We start from the raw sequence: 13,330 nt of genomic DNA, 5'->3' as shown, positions 1-13,330 counted from the left end.
ATATGAGGAGCAGTACAGGAGGGGGGGGTAGAGGGGGGCATATAACGGGCGGTATATGAGGAGCAGTACAGGAGGGTGTTAGAGGGGGGCATATAACGGGCGGTATATGAGGAGCAGTACAGGAGGGGGCGGTAGAGGGGGGCATATAACGGGCGGTATATGAGGAGCAGTACAGGAGGGGCGGTAGAGGGGGTATATAACGGACGGTATATGAGGAGCAGTACAGGGGGGGTATATAACGGGAGGTATATGGGGAGCAGTACAGGAGGGGCGGGTAGAGGGGGGTATATAACGGGCGGTATATGAGGGGGGGGTAGAGGGGGGCATATAACGGGCGGTATATGAGGAGCAGTACAGGAGGGGGGGGGTAGAGGGGGTATATAACGGGCGGTATATGAGGAGCAGTACAGGGGGGGTATATAACGGGAGGTATATTGGGGAGCAGTACAGGAGGGAGTACAGGAGGGGGGGTAGAGGGGGTATATAACGGGCGGTATATGAGGAGCAGTACAGGGGGGTATATAACGGGAGGTATATGGGGAGCAGTACAGGAGGGCGGTAGAGGGGGGTATATAACGGGCGGTATATGAGGGGGGGTAGAGGGGGGCATATAACGGGCGGTATATGAGGAGCAGTACAGGAGGGGGCGTAGAGGGGGGTATATAACGGGCGGTATATGAGGAGCAGTACAGGAGGGGGCGTAGAGGGGGGTATATAACGGGCGGTATATGAGGAGCAGTACAGGAGGGGCGGTAGAGGGGGTATATAACGGACGGTATATGAGGAGCAGTACAGGAGGGGCAGTAGAGGGGGGTATATAACGGGCGGTATATGAGGGGGGGGTAGAGGGGGGCATATAACGGGCGGTATATGAGGAGCAGTACAGGAGGGGGGGTAGAGGGGGTATATAACGGGCGGTATATGAGGAGCAGTACAGGAGGGGGGGTAGAGGGGGTATATAACGGGCGGTATATGAGGAGCAGTACAGGGGGGGTATATAACGGGAGGTATATGGGGAGCAGTACAGGAGGGGCGGTAGAGGGGGGTATATAACGGGCGGTATATGAGGAGCAGTACAGGAGGGGGGGTAGAGGGGGGTATATAACGGGCGGTATATGAGGAGCAGTACAGGAGGGGGGGTAGAGGGGGGTATATAACGGGCGGTATAATGGGGAGCAGTACAGGAGGGGCGGTAGAGGGGGGTATATAACGGGAGGTATATGGGGAGCAGTACAGGAGGGGCGGTAGAGGGGGGTATATAACGGGCGGTATATGAGGAGCAGAACAGGAGGGGGGGTAGAGGGGGGCATATAACGGGGGATATATGAGGAGCAGTACAGGAGGGGCAGTAGAGGGGGTATATAACGGGCGGTATATGAGGAGCAGTACAGGAGGGGGGGTAGAGGGGGGTATATAACGGGCGGTATATGGGGAGCAGTACAGGAGGGGCGGTAGAGGGGGGTATATAACGGGAGGTATATGGGGAGCAGTACAGGAGGGGTGGTAGAGGGGGGTATATAACGGGCGGTATATGAGGAGCAGTACAGGAGGGGGGGTAGAGGGGGGTATATAACGGGCGGTATATGGGGAGCAGTACAGGAGGGGCGGTAGAGGGGGGTATATAACGGGGATATATGAGAAGCAGTACAGGAGGGGGGGTAGAGGGGGGTATATAACGGGCGGTATATGGGGAGCAGTACAGGAGGGGCGGTAGAGGGGGGTATATAACGGGCGGTATATGAGGAGCAGTACAGGAGGGGCGGTAGAGGGGGGTATATAACGGGCGGTATATGAGGAGCAGTACAGGGGGGGGTAGAGGGGGGTATATAACGGGCGGTATATGGGGAGCAGTACAGGAGGGGCGGTAGAGGGGGGTATATAACGGGCGGTATATGAGGAGCAGTACAGGAGGGGGGTAGAGGGGGGTATATAACGGGCGGTATATGGGGAGCAGTACAGGGGGGGGTAGAGGGGGGTATATAACGGGCGGTATATGGGGAGCAGTACAGGGGGGGGGTTAGAGGGGGGTATGTAACGGGCGGTGTTTGTTACCAACCTCCACTTTTCAGCGTTTTCAGGATTGCTGACATTGGTGTCACGTGGTTCTTTTAGTTCAGTCGCAGATTAATGACGTCGGAATCACGTGATTTTTAGCGGCTGGAAATCCCTTCGGACGCATTAAAGTGTGCGCATGCTCATTCTACCATCCCTTACCTTTGTGAATACGCAGCGCCTCCTGGTGGTGAATGTGAGCGGAGCAGGGCCAGCAGGCGCTCTATACACCGGGATCTGCCGTGCAGCGTACATTGCAGACGACTCCTGGAGGACCTCGCGCAGGCGCAGCAGCACAATATACACTGCTCCTCAGTGACCCCACCAGAATGGAGGAGATTCAGGGGCTCCTCAGTAACCCCCACCAGAATGGAGGAGATTCAGGAGCTCCTCAGTAACCCCCACCAGAATGGAGGAGATTCAGGGGCTCCTCAGTGACCCCCACCAGAATGGAGGAGATTCAGGGGCTCCTCAGTGACACCACCAGAATGGAGGAGATTCAGGGGCTCCTCAGTGACCCCACCAGAATGGAGGAGATTCAGGGGCTCCTCAGTGACCCCCACCAGAATGGAGGAGATTCAGGGCTCCTCAGTGACCCCACCAGAATGGAGGAGATTCAGGGGCTCCTCAGTGACCCCATCAGAATGGAGGAGATTCAGGGGCTCCTCAGTGACCCCACCAGAATGGAGGAGATTCAGGGGCTCCTCAGTGACCCCCACCAGAATGGAGGAGATTCAGGAGCTCCTCTGTGACCCCACCAGAATGGAGGAGATTCAGGGGCTCCTCAGTGACCCCCACCAGAATGGAGGAGATTCAGGGGCTCCTCAGTGACCCCACCAGAATGGAGGAGATTCAGGGGCTCCTCAGTGACCCCACCAGAATGGAGGAGATTCAGGGGCTCCTCACTGACCCCACCAGAATGGAGGAGATTCAGGGGCTCCTCAGTGACCCCCACCAGAATGGAGGAGATTCAGGGGCTCCTCAGTGACCCCACCAGAATGGAGGAGATTCAGGGGCTCCTCAGTGACCCCACCAGAATGGAGGAGATTCAGGGGCTCCTCACTGACCCCACCAGAATGGAGGAGATTCAGGGGCTCCTCAGTGAGACCACCAGAATGGAGGAGATTCAGGAGCTCCTCAGTGACTCCACCAGAATGGAGGAGATTCAGGGGCTCCTCAGTGAGACCACCAGAATGGAGGAGATTCAGGGGCTCCTCAGTGACCCCCACCAGAATGGAGGAGATTCAGGGGCTCCTCAGTGACCCCCACCAGAATGGAGGAGATTCAGGGGCTCCTCAGTGACCCCCACCAGAATGGAGGAGATTCAGGGGCTCCTCAGTGACCCCACCAGAATGGAGGAGATTCAGGAGCTCCTCACTGACACCACCAGAATGGAGGAGATTCAGGGGCTCCTCAGTGACCCCACCAGAATGGAGGAGATTCAGGGGCTCCTCAGTGACCCCCACCAGAATGGAGGAGATTCAGGAGCTCCTCACTGACCCCACCAGAATGGAGGAGATTCAGGAGCTCCTCACTGACCCCCACCAGAATGGAGGAGATTCAGGGGCTCCTCAGTGACCCCACCAGAATGGAGGAGATTCAGGGGCTCCTCAGTGACCCCCACCAGAATGGAGGAGATTCAGGAGCTCCTCAGTGACCCCACCAGAATGGAGGAGATTCAGGGGCTCCTCAGTGAGACCACCAGAATGGAGGAGATTCAGGAGCTCCTCAGTGACCCCCACCAGAATGGAGGAGATTCAGGGGCTCCTCAGTGACCCCCACCAGAATGGAGGAGATTCAGGAGCTCCTCAGTGACCCCACCAGAATGGAGGAGATTCAGGGGCTCCTCAGTGAGACCACCAGAATGGAGGAGATTCAGGAGCTCCTCAGTGACCCCCACCAGAATGGAGGAGATTCAGGGGCTCCTCAGTGACCCCCACCAGAATGGAGGAGATTCAGGAGCTCCTCAGTGACCCCACCAGAATGGAGGAGATTCAGGGGCTCCTCAGTGAGACCACCAGAATGGAGGAGATTCAGGAGCTCCTCAGTGACCCACACCAGAATGGAGGAGATTCAGGGGCTCCTCAGTGACCCCCACCAGAATGGAGGAGATTCAGGAGCTCCTCAGTGACCCCCACCAGAATGGAGGAGATTCAGGGGCTCCTCAGTGACCCCACCAGAATGGAGGAGATTCAGGGGCTCCTCAGTGACCCACCAGAATGGAGGAGATTCAGGGGCTCCTCAGTGAGACCACCAGAATGGAGGAGATTCAGGGGCTCCTCACTGACCCCACCAGAATGGAGGAGATTCAGGAGCTCCTCAGTGACCCCCACCAGAATGGAGGAGATTCAGGGGCTGCTCAGTGACTCCACCAGAATGGAGGAGATTCAGGAGCTCCTCACTGACCCCACCAGAATGGAGGAGATTCAGGACCTCCTCACTGACCCCATCAGAATGGAGGAGATTCAGGGGCTCCTCAGTGACACCACCAGAATGGAGGAGATTCAGGAGCTCCTCAGTGACTCCACCAGAATGGAGGAGATTCAGGGGCTCCTCAGTGACCCCCACCAGAATGGAGGAGATTCAGGAGCTCCTCAGTGACCCCCACCAGAATGGAGGAGATTCAGGGGCTCCTCAGTGACCCCACCAGAATGGAGGAGATTCAGGAGCTCCTCAGTGACCCCCACCAGAATGGAGGAGATTCAGGGGCTCCTCAGTGACCCCACCAGAATGGAGGAGATTCAGGAGCTCCTCAGTGACCCCACCAGAATGGAGGAGATTCAGGGGCTCCTCAGTGACCCCACCAGAATGGAGAGATTCAGGGGCTCCTCAGTGACACCACCAGAATTGAGGAGATTCAGGGGCTCCTCAGTGACCCCACCAGAATGGAGGAGATTCAGGGGCTCCTCAGTGACCCCCACCAGAATGGAGGAGATTCAGGAGCTCCTCAGTGACCCCCACCAGAATGGAGGAGATTCAGGAGCTCCTCAGTGACCCCCACCAGAATGGAGGAGATTCAGGAGCTCCTCAGTGACACCACCAGAATGGAGGAGATTCAGGAGCTCCTCAGTGACCCACCAGAATGGAGGAGATTCAGGGGCTCCTCACTGAGACCACCAGAATGGAGGAGATTCAGGGCTCCTCAGTGACCCCACCAGAATGGAGGAGATTCAGGAGCTCCTCAGTGACCCCCACCAGAATGGAGGAGATTCAGGAGCTCCTCAGTGACCCCACCAGAATGGAGGAGATTCAGGAGCTCCTCAGTGACCCCACCAGAATGGAGGAGATTCAGGGGCTCCTCAGTGACCCCACCAGAATGGAGGAGATTCAGGGGCTCCTCAGTGACACCACCAGAATGGAGGAGATTCAGGGGCTCCTCAGTGTCCCCACCAGAATGGAGGAGATTCAGGGACTCCTCAGTGACCCCACCAGAATGGAGGAGATTCAGGAGCTCCTCAGTGACCCCCACCAGAATGGAGGAGATTCAGGAGCTCCTCAGTGACCCCACCAGAATGGAGGAGATTCAGGGGCTCCTCAGTGACCCCACCAGAATGGAGGAGATTCAGGGGCTCCTCAGTGACCCCCACCAGAATGGAGGAGATTCAGGAGCTCCTCAGTGACCCCCACCAGAATGGAGGAGATTCAGGAGCTCCTCAGTGACCCCACCAGAATGGAGGAGATTCAGGAGCTCCTCAGTGACCCCACCAGAATGGAGGAGATTCAGGGGCTCCTCACTGAGACCACCAGAATGGAGGAGATTCAGGGGCTCCTCAGTGACCCACCAGAATGGAGGAGATTCAGGAGCTCCTCAGTGACCCCACCAGAATGGAGGAGATTCAGGGGCTCCTCAGTGACCCCACCAGAATGGAGGAGATTCAGGGGCTCCTCAGTGACCCCCACCAGAATGGAGGAGATTCAGGAGCTCCTTAGTGACTCCACCAGAATGGAGGAGATTCAGGGGCTCCTCAGTGACACCACCAGAATGGAGGAGATTCAGGAGCTCCTCAGTGACCCCACCAGAATGGAGGAGATTCAGGAGCTCCTCAGTGACCCCACCAGAATGGAGGAGATTCAGGGGCTCCTCACTGAGACCACCAGAATGGAGGAGATTCAGGGGCTCCTCAGTGACCCCACCAGAATGGAGGAGATTCAGGAGCTCCTCAGTGACCCCACCAGAATGGAGGAGATTCAGGGGCTCCTCAGTGACCCCACCAGAATGGAGGAGATTCAGGGGCTCCTCAGTGACCCCCACCAGAATGGAGGAGATTCAGGAGCTCCTTAGTGACTCCACCAGAATGGAGGAGATTCAGGGGCTCCTCAGTGACACCACCAGAATGGAGGAGATTCAGGAGCTCCTCAGTGACCCCACCAGAATGGAGGAGATTCAGGGGCTCCTCAGTGACCCCACCAGAATGGAGGAGATTCAGGGGCTCCTCAGTGACCTCACCAGAATGGAGGAGATTCAGGGGCTCCTCAGTGACACCACCAGAATGGAGGAGATTCAGGAGCTCCTCAGTGACCCCACCAGAATGGAGGAGATTCAGGAGCTCCTCAGTGACCCCACCAGAATGGAGGAGATTCAGGAGCTCCTCAGTGACACCACCAGAATGGAGGAGATTCAGGGGCTCCTCAGTGACACCACCAGAATGGAGGAGATTCAGGAGCGCCTCACTGACACCACCAGAATGGAGGAGATTCAGGGGCTCCTCAGTGACCCCCACCAGAATGGAGGAGATTCAGGGACTCCTCAGTGACCCCCACCAGAATGGAGGAGATTCAGGGGCTCCTCAGTGACCCCACCAGAATGGAGGAGATTCAGGGGCTCCTCAGTGACCCCCACCAGAATGGAGGAGATTCAGGGGCTCCTCAGTGACCCCACCAGAATGGAGGAGATTCAGGGGCTCCTCAGTGACCCCACCAGAATGGAGGAGATTCAGGGGCTCCTCAGTGACCCCACCAGAATGGAGGAGATTCAGGGGCTCCTCACTGAGACCACCAGAATGGAGGAGATTCAGGAGCTCCTCAGTGAGACCACCAGAATGGAGGAGATTCAGGAGCTCCTCAGTGACCCCACCAGAATGGAGGAGATTCAGGAGCTCCTCAGTGACCCCACCAGAATGGAGGAGATTCAGGGGCTCCTCACTGAGACCACCAGAATGGAGGAGATTCAGGAGCTCCTCAGTGAGACCACCAGAATGGAGGAGATTCAGGAGCTCCTCAGTGACCCCACCAGAATGGAGGAGATTCAGGGGCTCCTCAGTGACCCCACCAGAATGGAGGAGATTCAGGGGCTCCTCACTGAGACCACCAGAATGGAGGAGATTCAGGAGCTCCTCAGTGAGACCACCAGAATGGAGGAGATTCAGGAGCTCCTCAGTGACCCCACCAGAATGGAGGAGATTCAGGAGCTCCTCAGTGAGACCACCAGAATGGAGGAGATTCAGGAGCTCCTCAGTGACCCCCACCAGAATAGAGGAGATTCAGGAGCTCCCCAGTGACCCCACCAGAATGGAGGAGATTCAGGGGCTCCTCACTGAGACCACCAGAATGGAGGAGATTCAGGGGCTCCTCACTGAGACCACCAGAATGGAGGAGATTCAGGGACTCCTCAGTGACCCCACCAGAATGGAGGAGATTCAGGAGCTCCTCACTGAGACCACCAGAATGGAGGAGATTCAGGGGCTCCTCACTGAGACCACCAGAATGGAGGAGATTCAGGAGCTCCTCAGTGACCCCACCAGAATGGAGGAGATTCAGGAGCTTCTCAGTGACCCCACCAGAATGGAGGAGATTCAGGAGCTTCTCAGTGACCCCACCAGAATGGAGGAGATTCAGGAGCTCCTCAGTGACCCCACCAGAATGGAGGAGATTCAGGGGCTCCTCCGTGACCCCCACCAGAATGGAGGAGATTCAGGAGCTCCTCAGTGACCCCCACCAGAATGGAGTAGATTCAGGGGCTCCTCCGTGACCCCCACCAGAATGGAGGAGATTCAGGGGCTCCTCAGTGACCCCACCAGAATGGAGGAGATTCAGGAGCTCCTCAGTGAGACCACCAGAATGGAGGAGATTCAGGGGCTCCTCACTGACCCCACCAGATTGGAGGAGATTCAGGGGCTCCTCACTGACCCCACCAGAATGGAGGAGATTCAGGAGCTCCTCAGTGACCCCCACCAGAATAGAGGAGATTCAGGAGCTCCTCAGTGACCCCACCAGAATGGAGGAGACTCAGGGGCTCCTCAGTGACCCCACCAGAATGGAGGAGATTCAGGAGCTCCTCAGTGACCCCCACCAGAATGGAGGAGATTCAGGGGCTCCTCAGTGACCCCACCAGAATGGAGGAGACTCAGGGGCTCCTCAGTGACCCCACCAGAATGGAGGAGATTCAGGAGCTCCTCAGTGACCCCACCAGAATGGAGGAGACTCAGGGGCTCCTCAGTGACCCCACCAGAATGGAGGAGACTCAGGGGCTCCTCAGTGACCCCACCAGAATGGAGGAGACTCAGGGCTCCTCAGTGACCCCACCAGAATGGAGGAGATTCAGGAGCTCCTCAGTGACCCCACCAGAATGGAGGAGACTCAGGGGCTCCTCAGTGACCCCACCAGAATGGAGGAGATTCAGGAGCTCCTCAGTGACCCCCACCAGAATGGAGGAGATTCAGGAGCTCCTCAGTGAGACCACCAGAATGGAGGAGATTCAGGAGCTCCTCAGTGACCCCACCAGAATAGAGGAGATTCAGGAGCTCCTCAGTGACCCCACCAGAATGGAGGAGACTCAGGGGCTCCTCAGTGACCCCACCAGAATGGAGGAGATTCAGGAGCTCCTCAGTGACCCCCACCAGAATGGAGGAGATTCAGGGGCTCCTCAGTGACCCCATCAGAATGGAGGAGATTCAGGAGCTGCTCAGTGACTCCACCAGAATGGAGGAGATTCAGGAGCTCCTCAGTGACCCCCACCAGAATGGAGGAGATTCAGGAGCTCCTCAGTGACCCCCACCAGAATGGAGGAGATTCAGGGGCTCCCCAGTGACCCCCACCAGAATGGAGGAGATTCAGGAGCTCCCCAGTGACCCCCACCAGAATGGAGGAGATTCAGGAGCTCCTCAGTGACCCCCACCAGAATGGAGGAGATTCAGGGGCTCCCCAGTGACCCCCACTAGAATGGAGGAGATTCAGGGGCTCCCCAGTGACCCCCACCAGAATGGAGGAGATTCAGGAGCTCCTCAGTGACCCCCACCAGAATGGAGGGAGATTCAGGGGCTCCTCAGTGACCCCCACCAGAATGGAGGAGATTCAGGGGCTCCCCAGTGACCCCACCAGAATGGAGGAGATTCAGGAGCTCCTCAGTGACCCCCCACCAGAATGGAGGAGATTCAGGAGCTCCTCAGTGACCCCCACCAGAATAGAGGAGATTCAGGAGCTCCTCAGTGACCCCACCAGAATGGAGGAGATTCAGGGGCTCCTCAGTGACCCCCCACCAGAATGGAGGAGATTCAGGAGCTCCTCAGTGACCCCCACCAGAATGGAGGAGATTCAGGGGCTCCCCAGTGACCCCACCAGAATGGAGGAGATTCAGGAGCTCCTCAGTGACCCCACCAGAATGGAGGAGATTCAGGAGCTCCTCAGTGACCCCCACCAGAATGGAGGAGATTCAGGGGCTCCCCAGTGACCCCACCAGAATGGAGGAGATTCAGGAGCTCCTCAGTGACCCCCACCAGAATGGAGGAGATTCAGGAGCTCCTCAGTGACCCCCACCAGAATGGAGGAGATTCAGGAGCTCCTCAGTGACCCCCACCAGAATAGAGGAGATTCAGGAGCTCCTCAGTGACCCCACCAGAATGGAGGAGATTCAGGGGCTCCCCAGTGACACCCACCAGAATGGAGGAGATTCAGGAGCTCCTCAGTGACCCCCACCAGAATGGAGGAGATTCAGGGGCTCCTCACTGACCCCCACCAGAATGGAGGAGATTCAGGGGCTCCTCAGTGACCCCACCAGAATGGAGGAGATTCAGGAGCTCCTCAGTGACCCCCAACAGAATAGAGGAGATTCAGGGGCTCCCCAGTGACCCCCAACAGAATGGAGGAGATTCAGGGGCTCCCCAGTGACCCCACCAGAATGGAGGAGATTCAGGAGCTCCTCAGTGACCCCCACCAGAATGGAGGAGATTCAGGAGCTCCTCAGTGACCCCACCAGAATGGAGGAGATTCAGGAGCTCCTCAGTGACCCCCACCAGAATAGAGGAGATTCAGGGGCTCCTCAGTGACCCCCACCAGAATGGAGGAGATTCAGGAGCTCCTCAGTGACCCCACCAGAATGGAGGAGATTCAGGAGCTCCTCAGTGACCCCACCAGAATGGAGGAGATTCAGGAGCTCCTCAGTGACCCCACCAGAATGGAGGAGATTCAGGGGCTCCTCAGTGACACCACCAGAATGGAGGAGATTCAGGAGCGCCTCAGTGACACCACCAGAATGGAGGAGATTCAGGGGCTCCTCAGTGACACCACCAGAATGGAGGAGATTCAGGGGCTCCTCAGTGACCCCCACCAGAATGGAGGAGATTCAGGGGCTCCTCAGTGAGACCACCAGAATGGAGGAGATTCAGGAGCTCCTCAGTGACTCCACCAGAATGGAGGAGATTCAGGAGCTCCTCAGTGACCCCCACCAGAATGGAGGAGATTCAGGGGCTCCTCAGTGACCCCACCAGAATGGAGGAGATTCAGGGGCTCCTCACTGACCCCACCAGAATGAAGGAGATTCAGGAGCTCCTCAGTGACCCCACCAGAATGGAGGAGATTCAGGAGCTCCTCACTGACACCACCAGAATGGAGGAGATTCAGGGGCTCCTCAGTGAGACCACCAGAATGGAGGAGATTCAGGGGCTCCTCACTGACCCCACCAGAATGGAGGAGATTCAGGAGCTCCTCAGTGACACCACCAGAATGGAGGAGATTCAGGGGCTCCTCAGTGACCCCACCAGAATGGAGGAGATTCAGGGGCTCCTCACTGACACCACCAGAATGGAGGAGATTCAGGGGCTCCTCACTGAGACCACCAGAATGGAGGAGATTCAGGGGCTCCTCACTGAGACCACCAGAATGGAGGAGATTCAGGGGCTCCTCAGTGAGACCACCAGAATGGAGGAGATTCAGGGGCTCCTCACTGACCCCACCAGAATGGAGGAGATTCAGGAGCTCCTCAGTGACACCACCAGAATGGAGGAGATTCAGGGGCTCCTCAGTGACCCCCACCAGAATGGAGGAGATTCAGGGGCTCCTCACTGACACCACCAGAATGGAGGAGATTCAGGGGCTCCTCACTGAGACCACCAGAATGGAGGAGATTCAGGGGCTCCTCACTGAGACCACCAGAATGGAGGAGATTCAGGGGCTCCTCACTGAGACCACCAGAATGGAGGAGATTCAGGAGCTCCTCAGTGACCCCCACCAGAATGGAGGAGATTCAGGAGCTGCTCAGTGACCCCACCAGAATGAAGGAGATTCAGGAGCGCCTCATTGACCCCCACCAGGATAGAGGAGATTCAGGGGCTCCTCAGTGACCCCCAACAGAATGAAGGAGATTCAGGAGCTCCTCACTGAGACCACCAGAATGGAGGAGATTCAGGAGCTCCTCAGTGACCCCCAACAGAATGAAGGAGATTCAGGAGCTCGTCACAGAGACCACCAGAATAGAGGAGATTCAGGGGCTCCTCACTGAGACCACCAGAATGGAGGAGATTCAGGAGCTCCTCAGTGACCCCCAACAGAATGAAGGAGATTCAGGAGCGCCTCATTGACCCCCACCAGGATAGAGGAGATTCAGGGGCTCCTCACTGAGACCACCAGAATAGAGGAGATTCAGGAGCTGCTCACTGAGACCACCAGAATGGAGGAGATTCAGGACCTCCTCACTGAGACCACCAGAATGGAGGAGATTCAGGACCTCCTCACTGAGACCACCAGAATGGAGGAGATTCAGGAGCTCGTCACAGAGACCACCAGAATAGAGGAGATTCAGGGGCTCGTCACTGAGACCACCAGAATGGAGAAGATGCAGGGACTCCTCAGTGAGACCACCAGAATGGAGGAGGTTCCAGAAGCTCCTCAGTGAGACCACCAGAATGGAGGAAATTCAGGAGCTCCTCAATGAGACCACCAGCATGGAGGAAATTCAGGAGCTACACAATAAGACCACCAGAATGGAGGAGATTCAGGGGCTCCTCAGTGACTCCACCAGAATGTAGGAGAATCCGGAGCTCCTCGGTGAGACCACCAGAATGGAGAGGATTCATGAGCTCCTTAGTGAGGCCACCAGAATGGAGGAGATTCCAGAAGCTCCTCAGTGAGACCACCAGCATGGAGGAAATTCAGGAGCTGCTCAATAGGACCACCAGAATGGAGAAGATTCAGGGGCTCCTCAGTGACCCCACCAGAATGGAGGAGATTCAGGGGCTCCTCAGTGACCCCACCAGAATGGAGAAGATTCAGGGTCTCCTCAGTGACCCCACCAGAATGGAGGAGATTCAGGGGCTCCTCAGTGACCCACCAGAATGGAGGAGATTCAGGAGCTCCTTAGTGACTCCACCAGAATGGAGGAGATTCAGAAGCTCCTCAGTGACCCCCACCAGAATGAGGAGATTCAGGACCTCCTCACTGAGACCACCAGAATGGAGGAGATTCAGGACCTCCTCACTGAGACCACCAGAATGGAGGAGATTCAGGAGCTCGTCACAGAGACCACCAGAATGGAGGAGATTCAGGGGCTCGTCACTGAGACCACCAGAATGGAGGAGATGCAGGGACTCCTCAGTGAGACCACCAGAATGGAGGAGGTTCCAGAAGCTCCTCAGTGAGACCACCAGAATGGAGGAAATTCAGGAGCTCCTCAATGAGACCACCAGCATGGAGGAAATTCAGGAGCTACACAATAAGACCACCAGAATGGAGGAAATTCAGGAGCTCCTCAATGAGACCACCAGCATGGAGGAAATTTAGGAGCTACACAATAAGACCACCAGAATGGAGGAGATTCAGGGGCTCCTCAGTGACTCCACCAGAATGTAGGAGAATCCGGAGCTCCTCGGTGAGACCACCAGAATGGAGAGGATTCATGAGCTCCTTAGTGAGGCCACCAGAATGGAGGAGATTCCAGAAGCTCCTCAGTGAGACCACCAGCATGGAGGAAATTCAGGAGCTACTCAATAGGACCACCAGAATGGAGAAGATTCAGGGGCTCCTCAGTGACCCCACCAGAATGGAGGAGAGTCAGGGGCTCCTCAGTGAC

At 56.8% G+C, this 13,330-nt stretch overlaps 1 protein-coding gene across 1 annotated transcript in view; it reads left to right on the top strand.

Moving 5' to 3' along the window:
* Nucleotides 1-12,157, top strand: part of LOC142313183 (cytokine receptor-like factor 3) — a 27,317-nt gene extending 15,160 nt beyond the window's left edge. Inside the window, exon 3 of the mRNA XM_075352168.1 lies at nt 11,854-12,157. Coding sequence (XP_075208283.1) covers nt 11,854-12,157 — 304 coding nt within the window. The remainder of the gene's footprint in view (nt 1-11,853) is intronic.
* The last annotated feature ends 1,173 nt before the right edge of the window (nt 12,158-13,330 follow it).

This window comes from Anomaloglossus baeobatrachus, chromosome 5, assembly GCF_048569485.1.
Source record: "Anomaloglossus baeobatrachus isolate aAnoBae1 chromosome 5, aAnoBae1.hap1, whole genome shotgun sequence".
NCBI classification, from domain to species: domain Eukaryota; kingdom Metazoa; phylum Chordata; class Amphibia; order Anura; family Aromobatidae; genus Anomaloglossus; species Anomaloglossus baeobatrachus.
This window is presented reverse-complemented; position numbering and strand designations above follow the sequence as displayed.